General features: G+C 38.3%; 1 protein-coding gene across 8 annotated transcripts in view; it reads left to right on the forward strand.

Annotated features, from left to right (window-relative positions):
* RBMS3 (RNA binding motif single stranded interacting protein 3) overlaps positions 1 to 21,060 on the forward strand; it is a 692,574-nt gene that overhangs the window by 542,905 nt on the left and 128,609 nt on the right. For all 8 annotated transcript variants that reach the window (XM_025202359.1, XM_025202356.1, XM_025202354.1 and 5 more), the window contains exon 7: positions 12,256 to 12,362. In XM_025202359.1, coding sequence (XP_025058144.1) covers positions 12,256 to 12,362 — 107 coding nt within the window. The remainder of the gene's footprint in view (positions 1 to 12,255; positions 12,363 to 21,060) is intronic.

The raw sequence follows: 21,060 nt of genomic DNA on the forward strand, positions 1-21,060 counted from the left end.
GCCAGTGGCTGTGCAATGATGTCGGCCAGTGCCTTCAGTACCCTCAGATGGAGCTCATCCGGGCCTGCCGACTTAAAAGCATCCAGTTCTTCCAAGTGACTCTGCACCATCTCAGGGTCTACGCATGGTAGTCTGGCGCCTTGCTGCTGCCTCTCTACAACCCCAGTGAGAGACTTGTCATGCCCCTCACTTAGGAACACTGAGGCAAAGAACTCGTTGAGTTCAGCCTTGTCCCCCCGTCCATCACCAATTGCTTCTGCCCATTTAGTAGGGGTCCTATTCCTCCCTGGGCCTTCCTTTTACTCCCTATATATCTAAAAAACAATTTCTTGTTGTCCTTTACTTGGGATGCCATCCTCAGGTCCTTGGTAGCTTTGGCCCGTCTAACTGCCTCCCTACAAGCGCGAGCAGAGGAGGTATACTCGTCTTTGGTGATCTCTCCCTGTTTCCACTTTTTATGTGCTCCCCTTTTGGCCCATAGGCTGCCCTGGATTTCTCTGGTCCGCCAAGGAAGCCTCCTGGCCCCTTTCCCTCTTTTTCCTCACATCAGGATCATCTCCCTTTGTGCCCGAAGAATCATTTCCTTAAGGCACAGCCACCCTTCTTGGGCTCCCATCACTTCAAAACTCCTACTCCGCAATGACTAATATGACTAATATCATACATTATTTCTCATAAATATAAGTAGGTCCAAAATGTTGTTTAAGAGTGTATTTATGATGTAGCTGTGCAAAAACTTGCAGCACTTTCTAAAAAAATTAAAAAGCATGAATTCTGGATTAAATAAGTCTATGGATGCCTGTATATATGCGGATAATATTGGCAAATGACTACAGCTATGTTTATTTCAAGGTCAGTGTTTTCAAATTTGCCTTTCACTTCTACGTGCTCCGGGACAGCAGGGTCTGACAATAAGGAGGAGGATAAGGGTGCAAGGTGGAGAAGTTGAGCGGGGCAGAGGGCAAGGGTACTACCTATCCTCTCAGATTTATTTTCCCTGCTGTAGCAATGGGAGGGGGGAAAGTTCATAGCAAACCTCCAATAATTAGATTCTGTACCTGGAAAATGTTAACAAATTTATAGCGTTTCCATATTATTGGGGGGGGTTGCCTTATATTCAAGTAAATACGGTAATTACTTTGCATGTGTGGCTGAGTGAAATTAATCAGTTAATTGTGTAACATATGTAACATTTAGCAGGGGCCCTACTGTCTTTATAATCTATGGATTTCAAAATGGTCTTCTATTCATGAAGGGTTGTTTTAATTGATTTTCTGTTTTTAACTAATGTTGAAGCAAAATATACTTCTTTTAGTTTAGTTTTAAGTTGGCTGATTTAAGGTTCCTGTTCGGCAAAATACGTAACTCTTTGCTTAATTTTAAGCACATTGAAAATAGTGTCAGTGAAGTTGAAGTATGTATTTAAGTGATTGCAGAGTCAAAGTACTCAATATCCTTCAGGATCAAACTACATTGAGAAAATTTAGGATTGCTATTTCTAGTATTATTAAGGCCCTATGGGATTTGTGGAGGGGAATCAAACAAGAGCCTTGCTGAGTACACCCATGTGAACTCAGGTAAAATATTGTGATCTTAATTTACTTTATTCTGTTATAGGGTCATATCACTCACTTATCCTATGCTTGCTAGTCTCATGGAGCTAGTTATAAACTGGCTAAAATCTCATGCATAGTGTAGAATGAAGTAAAAGTTCCTCAGAGATTATACAGTGGTAAATTGTGTTTTTGTGTCAGGCAAGTGATTTTTGCATATATAAAAATTTCTGGCCATATGTATGACACTCTGTATAGGATAATGCAATTGAAAAGATACAAAACTTAAAGGGAAAAACGTACCTACCAGAAATCTGTCTAAATCTACAGTGTAATTCCAAAACCAGTTCTTTCACTGCTACTGTTTGACATGGGAAAAAATCCTCAGAGTGGAAGAATTTATTTAGTTAAAATCTACTTTAAAAATGTCATTTACTTTGCCTACAAGTAGCTTGATCATTCTTCTTCCTTCAAAACAAAGTCAGGCAGGGATGGCTGAAATAAGACATGAAAGCCACAGAGAACATGATGCTGGTCTCTATACAACTGTCTGTCTTCCTTATTGTCAGCTGAAAGAATCTCAATTTATGGAAGCAAAATTAATAAATATAGTAGAAAAGGATTCTATTTTCAAATATATTGACAGTGAAAACAGTTAAAAACATATTCCCATTATTACTTCTATGTAGGTGCTTTCATCTCTACATGATTGTGAAAGGGAGGAGAGAAGACAATCTTTTCTCACAACCTCTCAAAAAAGAAAGTGTTTCCAAACTCCAGAAATAATGAAAGGGGATTCACTAATCAGAAATAACAGCTTTCATCTTTCTTTCATTCCTTTATAAAGCACATGTTCGTGTTTTTGCATACGCGGACATTCAGATGCATCTGTCATCAGAAAAAGGCATAATAGAGAAACTCCATTCATAACTCATTAGAACTTACTAAAAAACTCCTCTAGTTTACTTAGTTACCTCCCTGGCATTACATTTTTGCAGTAGACTCTAAGATTTGAGGGGATAAGGTACTTCCCGTTTAGAGATTTTTCCATTGGTTGACCTAACTAACTAGGATTTGGCTTGTTCATGTTTGTCTGTACAATCAGCTTGTCTCAAGTAGCAAAGTATAAGATGTCACTACAGCTACTCCTCTCTTAACATCATAGTTACTTTCTTGAAAGTGCGACTTTAAGCAAAATAATGTTAAGCGAATCCAATTACGTCACAGTAGTTACCTACTAGCAGGCGGCAGCCAAACAACGTTATAACTGAATATTGCACGACTTTAAATGAGTATGTTCTCTAATAGATCAGCGACATAATAACGAAACAACGTTAACCGGGACAACTTTAAGTGAGGAGTACCTGTATCTTGAAAGACCTCAAACAATAGTGAACAGTACCCCTTTCAGTTATGAGCAAGGTTATGGTGTTTGGATAAAAACACAACCTTTGCTTCCCTTTCTTTGACAAATGGGCATTAGATCCTCGTCTTGCATATGTCAACAGGAGGTTTGCCACTAACTTCAGCGTAGCCAGGATTTTACCTCCAAATAACAGTAATAGCTTTTATTTCAAACAACTTCTAATAGGCTTGAAGACTTGAAGCAGGGTCATTGATGTCAATAAGAAGTCTCCCATTGACTAGAGAAGATTTTTTTGGCTAGCGTCTTCATCAGCGTTTCAGTGTAGTGTTTCTTGCTCAAAAAGGATAGTAAGCCTTGTAGGACCTCACTAGTTAAACTGTTCTTTTTCTTGTTGTTATTTATTGTGAAGTAAAACCTGCTGTTTTGTAGAAGTCAAGAGGGAAGCAGTAGTCTGAGCCCCAAGAAGTTTGTAGCAAGTTAATGGCCTTCACATGAATCTATTGAACACGATAAATTCCAGTTTTCTAAAAGATTAACATAAACAAAAAACATTCCAGATGCACTTTGAAATGCCACGAATCCCTACGGCTTTGAAATTATCAAAATGATCCTTAGATGAAAAAATACCATACATTAAGATGTGTTTATTAGTTAAAAATATGAACACTTTTGAAATTGTCAAATTAGATTTTTATGGCAGACTAGAAAGAGTGGTAAGACCAAAGGACATAAAAAGATACTTTCAGCCCGTTATTCATACCAAACAATTAGAAAAAGGTAAAAATTCAGTTATTCAAAAATACCCATCAGAAACCAAAGAAAATAACAACAAATGTTTTTAAAAGATTTCTTTCCTTTGCCAACCCCTACGATGTATTTGAAATACAAATTGTTTCCCCTTCTAGTACAGTTCTTTTTACCTTTGATATTTTTCACATGCTGCTGGTGTACTTTAAATAGTTTGTAAACATTTACTTTTTAAAATGATAAACATAATACCTACACCATGATATTGTTTTCCTTGTCTCAAGTGAGTTCTATTTTCTTTAAAGCACCACTAACTTCTTGTGAAAACTTTGGAAGAAATTCCACATGAAAATAATTTTGCCGATATGGAGTAACAATAAAACGCTTCTTTTCTATATATCTTACTGGTATTGATTTATTTATTTGCAGATGGGTCTGAACCTGCAGAGCCTATAGGACCTTCCCCTCTAAAGATGTAATAAGGCTATGGGCAGCAAGGGAGAGAAGCACAGTTCTATCTACCTCCACCTGCCCTGCAGGTAGCAAACTCAGAAATGAGGCAGTGAAACACTCTGTTTCCAGTGTGTTTTGAAAGTGACAAGAGACCCCCTTGGGTGGTTTTATTACCTCATTTCTATGTTTGCTGGATGCAGTAGAATGAACATGTGGGCTATGTTTCTCAATGGCCCACTCAAGGGCACAAGGGAATCAGTATAAACATATTTTATTGAAAAGCCAAGTTCCTATGGCCTAACACCATGACAGTATAACGTATGGAGAACACCAAAGGTTGTAACCTACAAGACACTATGGCTTCTTACAGACATAACGCACCCCCCCCATGGTGCTTTACTTTAAACTCAACATGCCCATGTGCCAAGTCCAGCGCATGCCCAGAAGAGGCATCATGTTAGTTGGACCTGGCTTGCCCAATGTCTATATAGACTGGGCACTTCATTTGGGCTTTTTTGGCACTTTTGTCTAATAGCTGATACAATCAGCTATTAGATAAAAGTGCTAAAAAGCTCCACTGAAGCACTTGATCTATACAGAAGCTGTGTAGCCGGGTTGAACTAATATACTGCTTCTTGCAGTAAAGTATGTTTTTATTTCCCATATCTGTCAATGCCCCTTTTTTGCTACTTTATCTTCCTAATACAATACATGTAAACCAAGAAGAACATATGAATATCAAATGTTATAAAATACTCACCAACATATATCACCAGATGAACCAAGATTACCTGTAATTATGGGTGGATCCAGGGGGATACAGTTGCACCCCTCTCTCTCTGATTCCTGGACCACCCAAAGTTTAAAACCAATTACCTGCTACAACAGCAACATTTTATAGTCAGGCAGCAGTGAGTGAGCCATTTGACTTTGGCTCATTGTAATCTATCTGATTATTTCTAAACTCATCTCACAGACGTTAATCTCACCTCTCACTTTTTTAATGGTCTTGATGTTCTACTAATCAAGCTATTCTTTCTTCTGCAATTCTGCTATTATCTACTTCTCTTAATGTAGGTCCTATTTCACAGGCCTGCATACTTGTTTATAACTGCAAACTTGTTTATAACTCTAGCTAAGAGCATCAACTCAGCTGTGGAAATGTTAATTCAAGTGAACGTTAATAATTCAAGTGTGGAAATGACTGACAGTGAAGCATTAAATGCACTATCAAGATGCTCAAGGAAGCTAGCTTTTGTTTTATGAATCTGAAAAAGATGTACATTTAATTTTAATGACAACAGGACTAAACAAATAATATCTTTTGATTATTTTGCCTAGTTTGGTGCGTTTTTTATATATAATATATGGTATAGCAAATACATGCACATTCCAATAAAGTTATATTTGTTTTTCCTTTGATCTTAAACTAAATAATATAGCCCCAGGCATATAGCGTATTAGTAAAGCGTACATTTTCTTTTTCCTAGAGAAAAATGTGTGTTGTGTTATGTGGGATGATGCACCACACCATCTACTTTTCAAAATCCTAGATCCACCCATGCCTGTAATGTTTTTTACATTCAGGCAGATAGTTATATCCAAGTACTTAGACCTGAAGAAGAATGCACTTCATTCAAAAGCTTGAGATAGACTTAGGTTTATCCCAACCATGCATTTCATCCAGTAAAAGATACTACCCACAAAAATCCTTGCTTCTGAGCTCTCATTTGATTTTTTAAGTTTAGATAAGATTGAAAATGGTCATTTTGTAAATGGAGGATTTCAAAGAGTACCAGAGGTGCTTCAGGGAATAGTGATAGTACTTCCCTAGCTGGTATTTGCCTCTTTCCTTAGAAGGGAACTCAGACCCCAGCAAGATATATGGATACACAGATTATGCTATGCTTCTGGAGGTGCTTACTTCAATAAGAAGTCAAATTTAGGCCCTAATCATTTATGACCATTGAGATCTTTGTGGCATCTAGTATACGAATATATGGATCACACCTGCTGCCACAGTTCAAGGCCTGTTTGGATAGTTATTTTCTATCTTTAAAAAAATCCTCCATTGTTTCACTTGTAGCAAATGTTCTTCTTTTCACCAAATAATAGAAGTAAAAGATTGAATGGCATTACTACCATAGGACAGTGATTCCTTCCCTTGTCCAGAATTGTTCTCTTTTATACATGTATTAGAGCACATGAATTTTGTTAAGTGTCGATTTTAAAGTCCCAAGGGGTGAGGTGTCCCCTACTTTACCCTTCATAAAAACACACACAACACACAAACAACCATGTTTTAAAGCTGGAGTACATAATCCTATCTGACCCCATTGTGCCATTCAAAATGTATAAAAGGAACTGGCCACAGCTGGCCAGGTAACTCCTGTCAACACAGATATATCAGCTCCAGTCCATGTATCTACTCTCTCACTCTAAGGGTCATATTGTGAGTGTGAAGTGGTGGTGTCAGAACATTACTAGACTTGGCCTATGCTTGACTGAGATAGTGAACTGTTAAGGAATACATCTGAGTTCCACTGGGGTCAGGATTGGCCTTGTAAACCAGGGAATTAGTTCTAAAATGTCCAATTCCCTATCTTTGATCTGAGCCCACTGTTTTATTTTCTTTACACTTTTGTGTTGACTACAAAATTAAGCCCTAGTTATGCATTATATTATTATTAAGGCATGTACCAGGGAAGTTAATAAGTTGTTTCATGAATGTAAAGTGCTGCATTCAGGTTTTCCTTATCATTAAACCAGACTTTCCCATCCTGACAATCAATTTTTCTTTTGTTACATTTGTCTTAAGTTTGATTACATTTGGCAAAGGTTGATTTTTTTTCTCACAATTCCTTATAATTTGCTATAGAGAAGTGGACTCTCCCATGCAGCAATCTGACCCTTCAGAACATCCTATCCTTATCCTTATTCCACTGTAGAAGAGTTGGTACATTTTTAAAGAACAACTTCAATTTGCTCGGAGACCTGTACCTATCCCTCTTCAGCCAACTTTGAGCAGGCATATACCATCGAATAAGAAACTACTGAAAAATGTGGAACTAGCAGCTATGTGGAAGCCTAAATATGGCCAGCACCTCTTTTTTGTGGTTTTCTAGTATATATAAAAGGATCTCTTAACTTTCTATAACAGGTTAAAGACTTACGTGCCTTGTGTGTCTGTTAACTGGTGATCTTAAGACCAGACCCAAAGGTATGTAAAACAAAAATGAGGCAGAAGTTAACCACCTATTCCACAAAATTTGTAACACCACTTAAGTGCCCACTTTCATTAGGTACCTCCACTTTTGTTTGAAAAGATCCCTAGACTTAGACTACTGCACATGCTCAGAAATAACCCAGATCAGCCACCAAGGTAGTCAACTCCTTCCTAAACTCTATTTCAATCCAAGTCAGTGTGGGAGGTGTCTAAACTCTTTGTCCCTGATTTCTTAAGTGGAGAGCTTAAATGTTTGATGACCATTTGTCATGGAAAGCAATTAACATTGTCACTACTCTACCACCACCACCACATACCTGTGGCCAAATGACTTGGCACTATGGTCTGGATCTGACCTATGAACTGTACTTTGAGCACCACTGGGCTAACTGTTAGGGAACTTTCTAGGAAATGTGGGAGAGTGAGTTTGAATCCAATGAAGTAAGTGTTCTTATCATTAGGTTATTAGGCACAAAGTTTGCACCACCACCACTGTCTCTTCTCAAGAGTAAAGGAGAGAAGTGCTGTGTTATATAGTGAACACAATTCCTATACCATGGAGGCACTCAGGCATTTGCAGTTTCTGAGTTGTCTGGATCCTGAAATGACAGAAGCATGTGTTGCTTCCCTGAATTCAATGCTTACACTCTTGACTAAAATGAGAGTCCAGACAAACCTTTGTGTGAAGCATTTCTTAATGACTAGCTATAGGCACTTCTGAACTGAGCACCTCAGTGATCTGGATCACGCTTGGGAGGCAGTCAGGAGTCCCTATTCACTGTAGAAGAGGCTTGGTGCCTGACCCTGATATTTTGGATCATCCCCCTGGAGCAAAACCCCTAGATTTTAGGGGTAGCAATGTATACTTGGAGGCACTTGTAGATCTGAAATGAATCTGTGCCTTAGTGTCGCTGTATATGTAACACAGGGTTTATGTCACACTTTTTTCTAGCAATATCATATGTTGCTTGATTAGTTGCTCGGTGCTTATCCAAGCTTGTATATCTTAAAACAAAAAGGCTTTTGAAGCTGCACAGTGACCTTAATATATTTTTTTCTAATTCTGTCTTAGCACCTGGTTCTCCTCTCAGTTGCAGCAGAACAAATTATGAGTAACTGCACTGAAGTCCTACTGCATCATACGATAGAGTGAAAATGGTGGAAGTCCGGGGTAATCAGACACCTAGAATCCATTCATCTGCAGAGAGAATTCCCACAGCCACCTGATGGCTTTTAAACCTTCATTATTTTATATTTAAAATGGATGGCTGAGCATTGCCCATACCAAAATCTGATTCAATAATAGAAGTCAGAGGTGGGAAAAGACCTCATGGGTCATCCAGTCTATCTCACTGTCAATAATAGATTGTTCCCTACAGTTCAATTTCTAGTGACCTTGGAAATTACCAGCCTGGTAGAATGGGCACTTGAATGAAAAACGAAGCTGTTAAAGCTTTAGATCCAGCCATAGAGATCCTTTCCCAATGAGAATTTGTAGTTGTAATATAGAATCTATATGTATCTTATTGCTTGGTTATAGTCTTTAAGTGTTGGCAATTTAAATCTATGTTTTATAAGCATGGGCCATTCTAATCATCTATCTGCTATTAAATGGAGGGAGAAGGGCGAATTGGTTCAACTGTTAAAAGAACTTACCTGTAACTTTAACTGAGCAATGCTGTTCTCATAATGAAAGAAGAAAGTTAGTTCCATTTCTTGCATATCTCTGCACTTCCAGGAGCCTGTCAAAAGCAAAGCTTTCAAAATAGTATAGGAAAATATATTATCATGGTATTTCTACCCGGCTCAGAAACAAAAACTAGAAGTACTGTAAGAAAAAATGGTCTTGTGCTTTCCCATTGGAAAATGCCAGTTCATCAAACCCCAAACTTTTAATATAAACATACTGTTTCTATGACTATTTTGCTAAGAAAATTTCTGAGGCTCAGGATGACAAGGTTCTTTGGGTAAATCTGACATCTTTTATTAGACCAACTCAAATAGTTGGAAAAATTCTTTTTAGCAAGCTTTTGGGTATAAATACCCTTCGTCAGGCTGAGGAAGCATCTGCAGTTGGTATGTGCTCTTCCTGGATGGAATGAATAGTAAAGAAGCCAAGGGCTGGTATGCATGCAAGAAAGCCAGTCAATGAAGATGTAAATTGAGGAGTCAATGTAAATTGAGACCCAGAATGGAATTCCTGGTCAAGAGAGTCCAACCCCAAACTAGCCAATAGATCCAAGATTAGGTCCACCTCGGGCAATATGTATTTGAACATGAATTTCCCATGTGAGGGACCTAACCAGTGGGCTGTTGGCTAGTCTGAGATGAACCTCAGATTGCAAGCAGATTACAAACCTCCAAATTTATGATAAAATCAAATTCCTGTTTTCCAGCAAGACTCTGTGAGAAGCTCATTTCTTATGTGTTTTTAATTTGGGATCTATAGATGCAAGAATTTTGGACATTTCTGACAGATTCAGCTGTGAAGCCTCATACTGTGTACATCTACATTGTGCAAGGCAATTCCCTGCTGATACATGCCGTGCTCACTCTGGGTATTCTAGCTCCCAAACAGTAAGGACAGGTACAGTTTATGGACACTGTACACAGTACCCATCCAGTATGGCTACACTAGTTCCCAGCTTGGGAGCTACGATATGCAGAGTAGGGTGCAGTGGTCTAAGCATGGGATTGCCTTGAGGTTTACTTGAACCAAATCTTTTAATGTTTAGTACAAGTAGTGGTTTACTTATCCATTGTTCTGACTGATTGCAGTAACAGCCTGACAGGCACTGCAGTGACAGGAGTGGGGGATGGCTCTCTTGAATGACTGGGGACAATCAAGATCTTAAATCCAGTCAGAAAGCCAATCTGTGACTTTGGCTGCATACAGTTATAAATCATAGGAACATAGGACTGGACAGGCCTCCTGAGGAATTGAGTCATCCCCTCCACTTGCAGGGAATCAAAAATGAAGAAGATGCCCATATTGACACTTCAAACCCTCACCTATGACTTAAAGGAACAATATTGAAAACATCAAGAACACCATAAAATTAGATAGATAGGCAAAGTTGCCAGGTTGCAAAATTTTTCCTTCCTGTTGTGTCTGGTGCAATTTTCATTGCTAGTGCTTCTATTATGTGTTTTCTTTTCTGTTTTGTGGCCTTTTAAATTATTCGTTGCTTACCAGTTCACTAGCCTTTGGTAGCTAGTGAACTTTGGTAACTCAGGCTACAAATAGACATCATTTTTGTGACTAAATTGGCTTTGCTGGGATGTGCCCTGGCATAGATGATCTACAGATGATTGGTAGAGACAGATATTACCTGGGGTTGTTCCTGCAGGATCAATTCCCTGTTAATTCTGGGGCTTCAGGGGCCCAACCCTGTGGGATAACATCTCCTGGTGCCTGGCCCCAATACCCAGTGAACCCCATGCATTCTCTGCTCTACATTTGCAGCCGTGCAGCCCTGGATCCCCTGCAGGGGAGTTCCTGGGATACACATCTGCTAGCACAGAGAGTCCTTGGAGGGTCAGGCACCTGTGGCCATTATCCCATGGGATCAGGCCCCTGAAGCCCCAGGAGTGCTTGTCCTACGCATCTGGAGAGTGGGGTCAGTCTCAGGCTGCCTGCAGCCTCATGTCATAGCTGAACAGGTATCTGCTGCAAGGGGGCGGCACAAACTTACTAGGAATCATTATGCCACCATTTTGGGGCATTTGGGAAGTGACAAGGGGCAAGGACATCTGTTCACTCAGGTTTTGTACTTCCATAAAAATGATTATGTTGGCAGAGGAGCAATGCCTGTTTGCAGCCTCAGAGACCAGATTCCAATCAGAGTGGGAAGGAGGTGCCTTAGTTGCCAGCTCTCTTAAAAGTTAGGAGTTAAAAGGAAAACATCTAGTTGGATAGTGTTTGGCAGAATTCTTCTTTGATTTTTATTATATATTTTTTATTTATCTGGATCTTGGAGAATTAGGTGCTGAGAAATATAGTAATTATGAAGATGAGGTTCTTTGGGTAAATGCGATAGCTTTTATTTAGACCAGCTCAGTAGTTGGAAAAATGGTTCTTTACAAGCTTTCGGGCACAAAAACCCTTCTTCAGGCACAGGGAGAGTCTGCTGGTGTTTGTGTACTCTCTTGGCAGGAATAGAAGCTTACAGCAAAATTCAGGTCTGTGAAAATGCAAGTGCGTGGTATGGAAGATCAGAGGGCATGGGAGTTAATGGGTGTGAGACAGGTAGGTAAGAGGGAGGAATTCACAGACCTGCATTTTGCATATTGCCTTAAGCTTCTATTCTACCCAAGAGAGTACACAAACACCAGTAGGCTCTCCCTGTGCCTGAAGAAGAGTGTTTGTGCCCAAAAGCTTGTAAAGAAAAAAATTCCAACTTGTTAGTCGGCCTAATAAAAGATATTACATTTACCCAAATAACCTTGTCTGCCTATGTCCTTAAACCAACACAGCCAGCACCCCTGAAACATGGAAGTAATTATGAAAACACTTATTCCCAAAACCAAGTTTTTACAATAAAATAAAGCGATGGTTTAATAAAGTAATGTTTATCCTCACAGAAATGCTAGTCATGAATATGTGTCTAGAATAACTGGAACTAATGCCTGACTCTAGTATTCCTCTATAGTGACTTAACATTCTGCGTAGGCTGATTATTTTTTCAACAATATTTGTTATATTCTTTTAAGGTTTGCCAATATATGTTTTTTGAAGCTTAGTTAGTGAGAACAGCTGCCAGTGGAGTAAAGGCTAAGAGAGGCAAAAAATATCTGCAGATGGCAAGGTTTTACTTCAAAAAATCTGTATTACAAAGCATTACTGTTACTGGTATAATCACTTTCTTTGTGGGGGTTGCTAATGTAGACTGGTTTTCTTGTCTTCACAGCCCCCACTGAGCCTTTGCTGTGTAAATTTGCTGATGGAGGGCAAAAGAAGCGACAGAATCAAAGCAAATACACACAGAATGGAAGGCCGTGGCCAAGAGAAGGAGAGGTGAGTGATATTCAGTAATCACTACCCATGCAGTTGGGACGAGACACCTGCAAGACCTGTTGGACTGGCTCTCAGGGCCATGATCAAGTCAGGTTCTATGTTAAATCCAAAGACTTAAAAAAGGCAGAGTGAGTGAGAGGGAAAACGAGTCTTATATTAATGCACTGACTATAACGTTGCAATAAGAAAAATTACAAAACCATATAAATGACTTCAGCATTGCCAAATCGGGAGCTCCCTGTCTGTAACCAGACTTGAACTTGGTGGACTTTTACAGATACATCAGAAGCGGTTGAGTTCTCTGCATTTTACCATAACACTTGAAGACATATTTACAGCTCAACTAAGGAATGCAATGACAATTTTTGATAGTATAAAGTATTTTCAAAGTGGTACCCAGTGACAGAAGTATTACCACCCAACAAACGATTTAACACACAAAAACAGAAAAAGAAGCTTGCACCCAAATTCAGATCCAGTGAAAGAATATTCCAGTTGCTTCTGCAAGTCTGAATTGGGATCTTTTTTTCAGTTGATAGACAAGAAAGTTCACAATTTATCAGTTTCTACTTTCAGTGTAGACTATTGATATGCACTAGACTATTTTACGTCTAGATTATTGATATGCAGTAGATTATTTTACTGCACATTAAAGTGCCATGTAAAAACTCATAACACTGCACTAATAAGCAGTAAAATAGGCTACTGTACATTAAATGTCACTAATAAAGCATGCAAATGCACTACTGTACATTAGCACAGCTTAATGCGCATTAATTTAGTACCCCACATTGGAGGTACTACTTTAATGCTCACTAGAAAAGGTGCATTAATGCCCAGTATAAGGCTAAAATAATCTGTTAGTTGCTTCCTCTCATTTCTGTAAATGTTTAACTACTAGAATGCCAACCCTTTGCCCTTGCACCCAAAATGTCTCCATGTATGTTTCAAATAAGAAAGGAATTTCTTCTGAGTCTTTAAGGGTTTTCTTATTCTTTGTGAATGGTATAAAGCCATTTGAATCAATGAAGTACATTTGGTGGCAGTACAATTTTGCACATTTTTATAGCTTCTAGAATGAAAGTCACGAAAGTATTTCCATCCTACACGCCCCTTTGTGGAGTTAATCCCTTTGGATGACAAAAAGTTTTATTTGCTGCTAAAACGTGGCCCATGAGAGTTAAAGCTTTATTAATGTGTGTGCATGTACATTAATAAAAAAAGTTTGACCGTATGTAACTTGAAAAGTTAGTGGTTTTAGATAGGATTTTACATTCTTCTTTACTAGCTTGATTTTGTTAGCTAATATTTTTCAGACCATTAGTCCATGACACGTGTATTGTAGCACTACCACTAAACTCCTAAAATAAACAAAATGGCATCTTGAAAGAATAGAAGTTGCTCACTTTAGCAAGGCAGTTGCTGCACACTCTTCCAACAAAAATATCCCAAGTAATTTTTTAGCTCTGTGGGCTAAGAATGCTGGCATGACAGCCACATTAATGTAGGAGACTGAAATGGCCTCAGAAGGGTCTTTATAGTCAGTTATGCCACTAATCCAAAAAACTGTGACATCTCCTTTGGTGTATCATGGCCATTATGGTGCATCATGTTAAGAATCTATTAAATAAAGACTCTAAAGACAGTTACAGACATATTCTGTAGGCACTTACAATGTCTATATAGTCAACAATCCATGCTTTAAAACACTTGTAAATCCTTGTTTCTACAATAGATGCTATTGCAGCCTATCATATCAGCTGTCCTATTCCTTGATGTTGTTTAAAATCAATAAACAATTGAATGTAATGTTAAAGCTGATATGACACCATCATGCCTGTTACCAAGGGACTTCGGCTCGGGGCATGATATATCTGCGGCTATAGTTAGCAGGATGGAGTGATTTCAGATCAGTATTACACTGATGTTTTATGAATAGGATTTGCTTAATTTGTTAATCTTTTGATTTAAAAAAAATATTGGTATTTTGGGACAGCACTCATTACTGTTGTTTTACAATTGAACTCTCAAAATGTAAAACAAGGATCACTGAAAATGTACTGTTTACAAACACACACGCACACACTGTAGGCAGATGCAAAACCAACTTGGAAAGACTGCAAAGAAATGGAGGTGTGAGTTTCTAGCTGAGCCAGTTTGGACGATAATACATTTTATCATATATGCAGCATAGCCAGGCATTTCAAGCATTTCATGCATTTGCTAAATAAAATGCTTTTGGGGATTACTCTAACTATTTGAAAGGTAATGATGTTTTCCTTTGCTGGTAAGCAACAAAGACATGTTGGTCATTTTTTTGGTGTAGTAGGTTATAAATGGAATCACTTTGCAATAATATTGCTGTCAATTAGAATTTATTTAACCAACATATATGGAGGACAGTGAGAAATAATTATCCAGAAAACAAAGGTCAGAATTATGGTTATAGATAAATTATAGATAAAATACTTGCTGCACCTCTGTTTTTTCATAGTTCCATCCAAAAAATGAAAGCACTGGAATGCTATCCAAGATTATTCCCTTAATATTTTCAGCATGGCAAATCATGTGAGATTCAGTTTCCAGACCAAAATGTATTTGGCTATTATTCAAATAAGCATTTGTAATCTTGGATGGTAAGCTGAACAGAATTTCTGAAACTTTTGAGATTTGATCATCATTAATGCCAAATTCATTTAAGAGTTATTGTTGGGAAGAGAGACGCCAGAGAAGTGACACTGGCATTTTTGTTGCAGGCCTCAAGTTTGAGTATGCAAAGTAGAAACAGACAGATGTGCACAATACTCTGATGTTTTTTAAAAAAGGTAGGAGATTTAGTTATAAAGGATAAATCACTGCAGTGAATCCAAAAAATCTCTGGTCATTCTATTCTCATATTTGTAGGTTTCCTTTTTGGCAAGCTGCTATAGAATCAAATAAGAGATTATTTATTTTCTGAAATGTTTTCAGATCATTCTGGTGAATGCAATAGAAATATTATATTCCTGATATACATTTGCAAAAATTGCTTAAAATATAACAAAATATCATAATTTTTGGTTAAATTCTATTGGGTATAGTGCAGCCACTGCGTATCACATCACAAGCATAATCTGGCCACAACTTTCTTTTAACTAGGCTAGAAGGATCACGTTGATTTTGGAACAAAAACTGGAATAGGATCCCCTAGGCCAAAAACTGCCTGTGGTGTCAGCTAAAAATATAAAAGGGATAAACCAGGATGCCCCTTTGCCACACTGATTTATACCCGAAAGCTTGCAAAAAAGAAATTTTCCAAATATTTGAATTGGTCTAATTAAAAGATATCAGATTTACCCAAAGACCCTTGATCACCAGAGCTGCCTTTTGAGCCCCTTGTGATGGCTGGAAAACATCCTAAGTAAGAGCTTTCTCTAGTCCAGTGCATGCATGGAGGACATGAATGCACAAAGAAGCACCAGGATCGAGGAAACTCAGAGGGCAGCTTTACAACACCCACTAACTAGGCTCTGGTGTTTTGGGGCACCTGGGTCTGGAAGGGCTTAGTTTGATCTAAATGTAATATCTGAGAGAATGATGAAATCAGCACTCTGCTATGGGTATACCACAAGTAAAATGAAGCTCAAAAATATTTGAGATATGTTAGGGGAATTCTGTTGTAATACTCTTCTAACTTGCACTAGCTCTGTAGCGGTGAACCTCCACTGGTTCACACCAGTATAAATGAAAGGAGATTCAGAACCATTCTTTTGAAAATACCCCTGCCAAAACTACACACAAGAGTGAAGGAGAGGGAGAGAACAGCACATTAATAATGTCAATGAAACATGTTTATTTTATATAATCATATATTTAATTATGATAGACAAATCTAGAGCTGGATAATCTTGTCAAAAAATGCTAAATCAACAGAAAAATATAGTTTTCAGGAACAAAATACAGTATCTAGTCCAATTTGTTGAATAAGCTTGGCTAAAAGGGATGCAAAGGAAGTTTTAAAATGTCAATGTTTTTCATTGTGACATTTTAAAAATAAAATATTCTGTTACAGGAACATTAAAAATGTTGTTTAGCCAGTTTTGAAAACAAAAGTTTTAAAATTGAACTTTTTTTTTTTTCCAAAATGGTGAAGAGTAAATAAAAAACAAGGTGACAGAGAGTAAATAATCTGCAATGAAATCCAAGCGACATGTTTTTATTCTTGTTTTACCAAAATAATTGTAAAATTACTGTTTGGGGTTAATCTGGACTATTTTTTTCCTTTTCGGTATTTTAGCTTAGCCATGGAAATGAAACCCATATTTTTCACATAGCATTAGATGGATCACATAAATGTGCCTGTCAAATTTCATGGGGATTACAATATGATTGTATTATTTTTCTTATAGTATATTCATTACATTACTTTCTAAATAGGCATGTATACTATAGTGGTTTTGAACAGACACACCTCTGTCAAAGGCAGTAGAGTTGAATCTGTTTCCACCTGAGCTAAATTTGGCCTATTGTGTATGGTAAATTTTCTGAATTTCTATTGATAATTCTTCCACTGATTGATTGTCATCTCTGAAAGATGCTGATGTTTTCTGGGTTATACTACCTTTTCTCAACAGGCAATAGACAAAAAAATTGTTTACTTCTAACCAAGCAATTGCTGAAAATTCTCAAGAACTGAAACAAATGTATTTAATTATTTTTAAAAAGAAACCTCAGTAGCACAGAATGTTTACTAAATATTTTCTGTTTTGATCTACTGGTCATTGCAATTCTGCTTAATGCCGAAGTATAATTTACAGAGACAGACAGACAAAGGTCATTTCTGAGACTGTGTCCCCCTCCTTGTATTGTAAAGACAGTATCAGACGACAGTCAGAGTTGCTGACTGTGCCAGTCCTCCCCTCCTTACCAGCCTCTGGCATTTAGAAATGATTAGTAGGTCTGTGCTGGGTACATTTATAACTCAGAAGCACATTTCTTTTTATGCTTTCAAGGAGACAGGTAGCACTTAGTTGTGCTCCATATCCCTCAGTGTGCAGGAATGATGCATTTAATATCTAGGCAAGTGATTATTCTTTTCTCTGAGAGACAATTTTCAGACCTGTCCAGACATATAGTAACATGTATTTGCAGCCTATACAAACAAAGGTATTTATCGTGTTTATAGAGTGTGTGCATATCAGAGGCAGACAAGGTTCCTTGGGTGAATCTGATATCTTTTACTAGACCAACCCAAATAGTTGGAGAATAGTTATTAAGCAAGCTTTCGGGTTCAAAAACCCTTCGTCAGGCTAAGGAAGTTTCAGCAGTTGGTGTGTGCTCTTCCTGGATGGAATGAAAAGTAAAGAAGCCAGAGGCTGGGCTGGGAGTGTCAGTTGTCAGGCAGATTATAATGTGTCATAAATCCAATGTCTATATTTAGTCCATGATTTTTAGTATCCAGGAGGTTGATGAAGTGGAGTTCATAGGCTCGTCTCTGGGAAGTGTTGTTGAAGTTTCCTTTGAGGATCAGGACTGAGAGATTGGAGAGAGAGTTGTTTTCTTTTGAGAAATGTGCCCCCACAGGTCATTGGGTATTCCTGTCTTTGATAGATTTCCGGTGTGCGTTCATTGTGGTGTGCGGTTGTTGTTTGGTCTCTCCTACATATTTTCCATCAGGGCATTGGTCCATTTCTGGAGGTGCAGCTGAATCGATCCTAAAACCGCTCGTCACCCACAGAGCAAGTTTTGTACAAGACGCTACAGACTTTCTACGGAAACTTAAAAACATAGACCACCTTCCCAGCAACACACTCCTAGCCACCATGGACGTTACCAGCCTATATACCAACATCCCTAATTGGAGAAGAATGAGTTTGTCTTTGTGTGATATCACACTTCTCTCCCAGAAGCAAAAAGGCTCAGGTCATTTTATTTAAAAAATAATTACTAAATTCCTTGCAATAAGAAAAGCTTGCTATTGTATCTAAATGGTTATGGCCTGTATTGAACAAGGTATTTTGAGAAATGCTTCACTGTATGACTTTGCAGACTATGTGATGTAGACAGCCATTTATTTTCTTCCTGTACAGTCAGGGCATGAGACTTTAAAAGTTTTTTTGTTCTGTAATTGGTCAGATTTAGCACAAGAACTCAACCATTGGCACTACAGCCAGTCTCCTTTCTTGTTTCATCTTTTTTGGGTCATCTGTCAACCACGGTGACTTATAAGAACAGAAGCACAGATATAGCTTTTTGGGGGCACTGTAGTGGTGGTCTTGGACACAGAAATCATTCATTATAAAGGCTCGCAAGACCTTCAGTGCTTTGATCCATTGACACCACAAATACTTTTCCTTAGAGCTATATATAATCTAACCAGTTCCACATACCAACCAAAAGAGCAAGCACATTTCATCAACTTGACTTTCCATTATTTGTAAAGTGTGTTATTAAGATTAAACATGCTTTACATTCCTATTAGAACTATTTAAAATTTGTTATAGGTTGTGGGTAAGTAAGGAGTGGCGGAATATACCATAACAAATCATTACATCACCAGAAGCAAACTTCCTCAAGCCCAGAACACACCAAAAGGATCCAGACCGTGCCATGACAAGAAATGCAAAACCTGCCAACACATCTCCACCACCCCCACTATTACTACACCCCACAACAGAGCCATCAGCATCCCTGGATCTTACAGCTGCACCTCCAGAAATGGACCGATGCCCTGATGGAAAATATGTAGGAGGGACCAAACACCAACCATGCACCAGAATGAATGCACACCGGAAATCTATCAAAGACAGAAATACCCAATTACCGGTGGGGGCACATTTCTCACAGAAGGGCCACTCTTACTCCAGTCTCTCAGTCCTGATCCTCAAAGGAAACTTACACAACACTTCCCAGAGACGAGCCTATGAACTCCACTTCATCAACCTCCTGGATACTAAAAATCATGGACTAAATATAGACATTGGATTTATGACACATTATAATCTGCCTGACAACTGACTCCCCAGCCCAGACCCTGGCTTCTTTACTTTTCGTTCCATCCAGGAAGAGCACACACCAACTGCTGAAACTTCCTTAGCCTGACGAAGGGTTTTTGAACCCGAAAGCTTGCTTAATAACTATTCTCCAACTATTTGGGTTGGTCTAATAAAAGATATCAGATTCACCCAAGGAACCTTGTCTGCCTATGTCCTTAGACCAACATGGCTACGACCTACACCCCTGCATATCAGAGGATATTTTGTACAAATTTCTTCATGCTGAGCTTAATTTAGGAAAAAAAGGGAATTGAACCTGAAGAGAAGGGACAACAAATATGCAGCAGTGAAAAATATTTCAGATGTATTATTTTAATATGTAGAGAGTAGTGATTTAAAAATGTGGCTGAAACATAAGAGATGGACATTATGGTCGATATTTGCTAAACTGCCTACCTGACTTTGGTAGCCAAATCCTCTTTATAGTCACTGTGACTTGTGCTCCTAATACTCACAGTGCTTTTGAAAATCGTGCCCTGTTTTGATTTTGTTGTCATTGCTCTCAAATATATAAAAGACAGCTAAAAAGGACAGTTTGATTAAAAATAAATTAATGTAGTTGCATGTAATAAGAATGATCCTAGCTCTGCAATGGACATTTAAATTAAAATTTGGCTGAATTTTGTCATTTGGCTTCAGATTTCTTTCCTCTGTGGATAGAAGGTTCTCCTGGTAGTAGGGAAATCCCACAAGATTTTATCCTCATGAGGTTTCTTCCTCTTTCTTTGGGACAGAGTTTACCTAATGCAGAAAAAGTAGAAGGTTTAGCCCTCAAACCTTGAAGCTTTCCTACAATCTCCAGGGATCTCAGCAGAGGAGTTGTGATGGTAAACCACTGACAAGTCCCCTTGCAGGCTCCCAGTGCACTTTTGTATATTGCTAGTAATTTACCTGTTCATGATATCCTCTGGAAACCATAGCCTATAGCTGTATTAATGCCTGATCAGATTCAATACAAGGTAGTCATGCCAAATCCTACCCAGCTGTCCCCCTACATCTTCCTAGCCAAGTGGGTAGTGAGGTTCAGTAAGTGGGTGAAACGTAGCAGAGACGTCACTCCATTGTTCAGATCTTAAAGCATCTCAGAGGTATGGTCAGGCTCTTCTTTTTCATTTATTTGAATATCTCAGCATTTCTGGGTGCTGGCTAGAAGTGGTGGCAACATAACTAAATAACATAAGAGGTTGTTGCAGTTATATTTCGAGTCCAGTTTTCTTAGATCTAAGAGAGTAGTTCCAAATTGTTTGACTGAGGCTCTGAACTTGTGACTGCTTCTCAAAGCTCAACCCCTGAATCCTTTGAGGTTCACGAGTCACTAGTCTTCAGCTTTTCTCGATTTGACTTAAACATAATATATTTTCCCCTCAGACGTAAGCCAACAAACAATTTCTTCACAGTACTTGAAGCTTCATGGGGAGCACATGTGTATAAAAATGAGTGTCTCTCAGCATGTTTCACTGGATAACATCCTGTTTCTTTTGTATACCACCATATATTTAAAAGGTGTCATGTCTACAGCTTGGTTTTCTCTTCTTTTTTTTTTTAAGTCCTTCTTTTTTAAATTCAGAAATATTTCTAATAATGTGGAACATTTCTGCCGGAATTGCTTTAAACAATCAAAGAGAAGAACCTTGCCAAGTTAACTTTACTGCTGAGTAAGATTA

The sequence above is a fragment of the Alligator sinensis genome, unplaced genomic scaffold (assembly GCF_000455745.1).
Source record: "Alligator sinensis unplaced genomic scaffold, ASM45574v1 scaffold181_1, whole genome shotgun sequence".
Taxonomy (NCBI): Eukaryota; Metazoa; Chordata; order Crocodylia; family Alligatoridae; genus Alligator; species Alligator sinensis.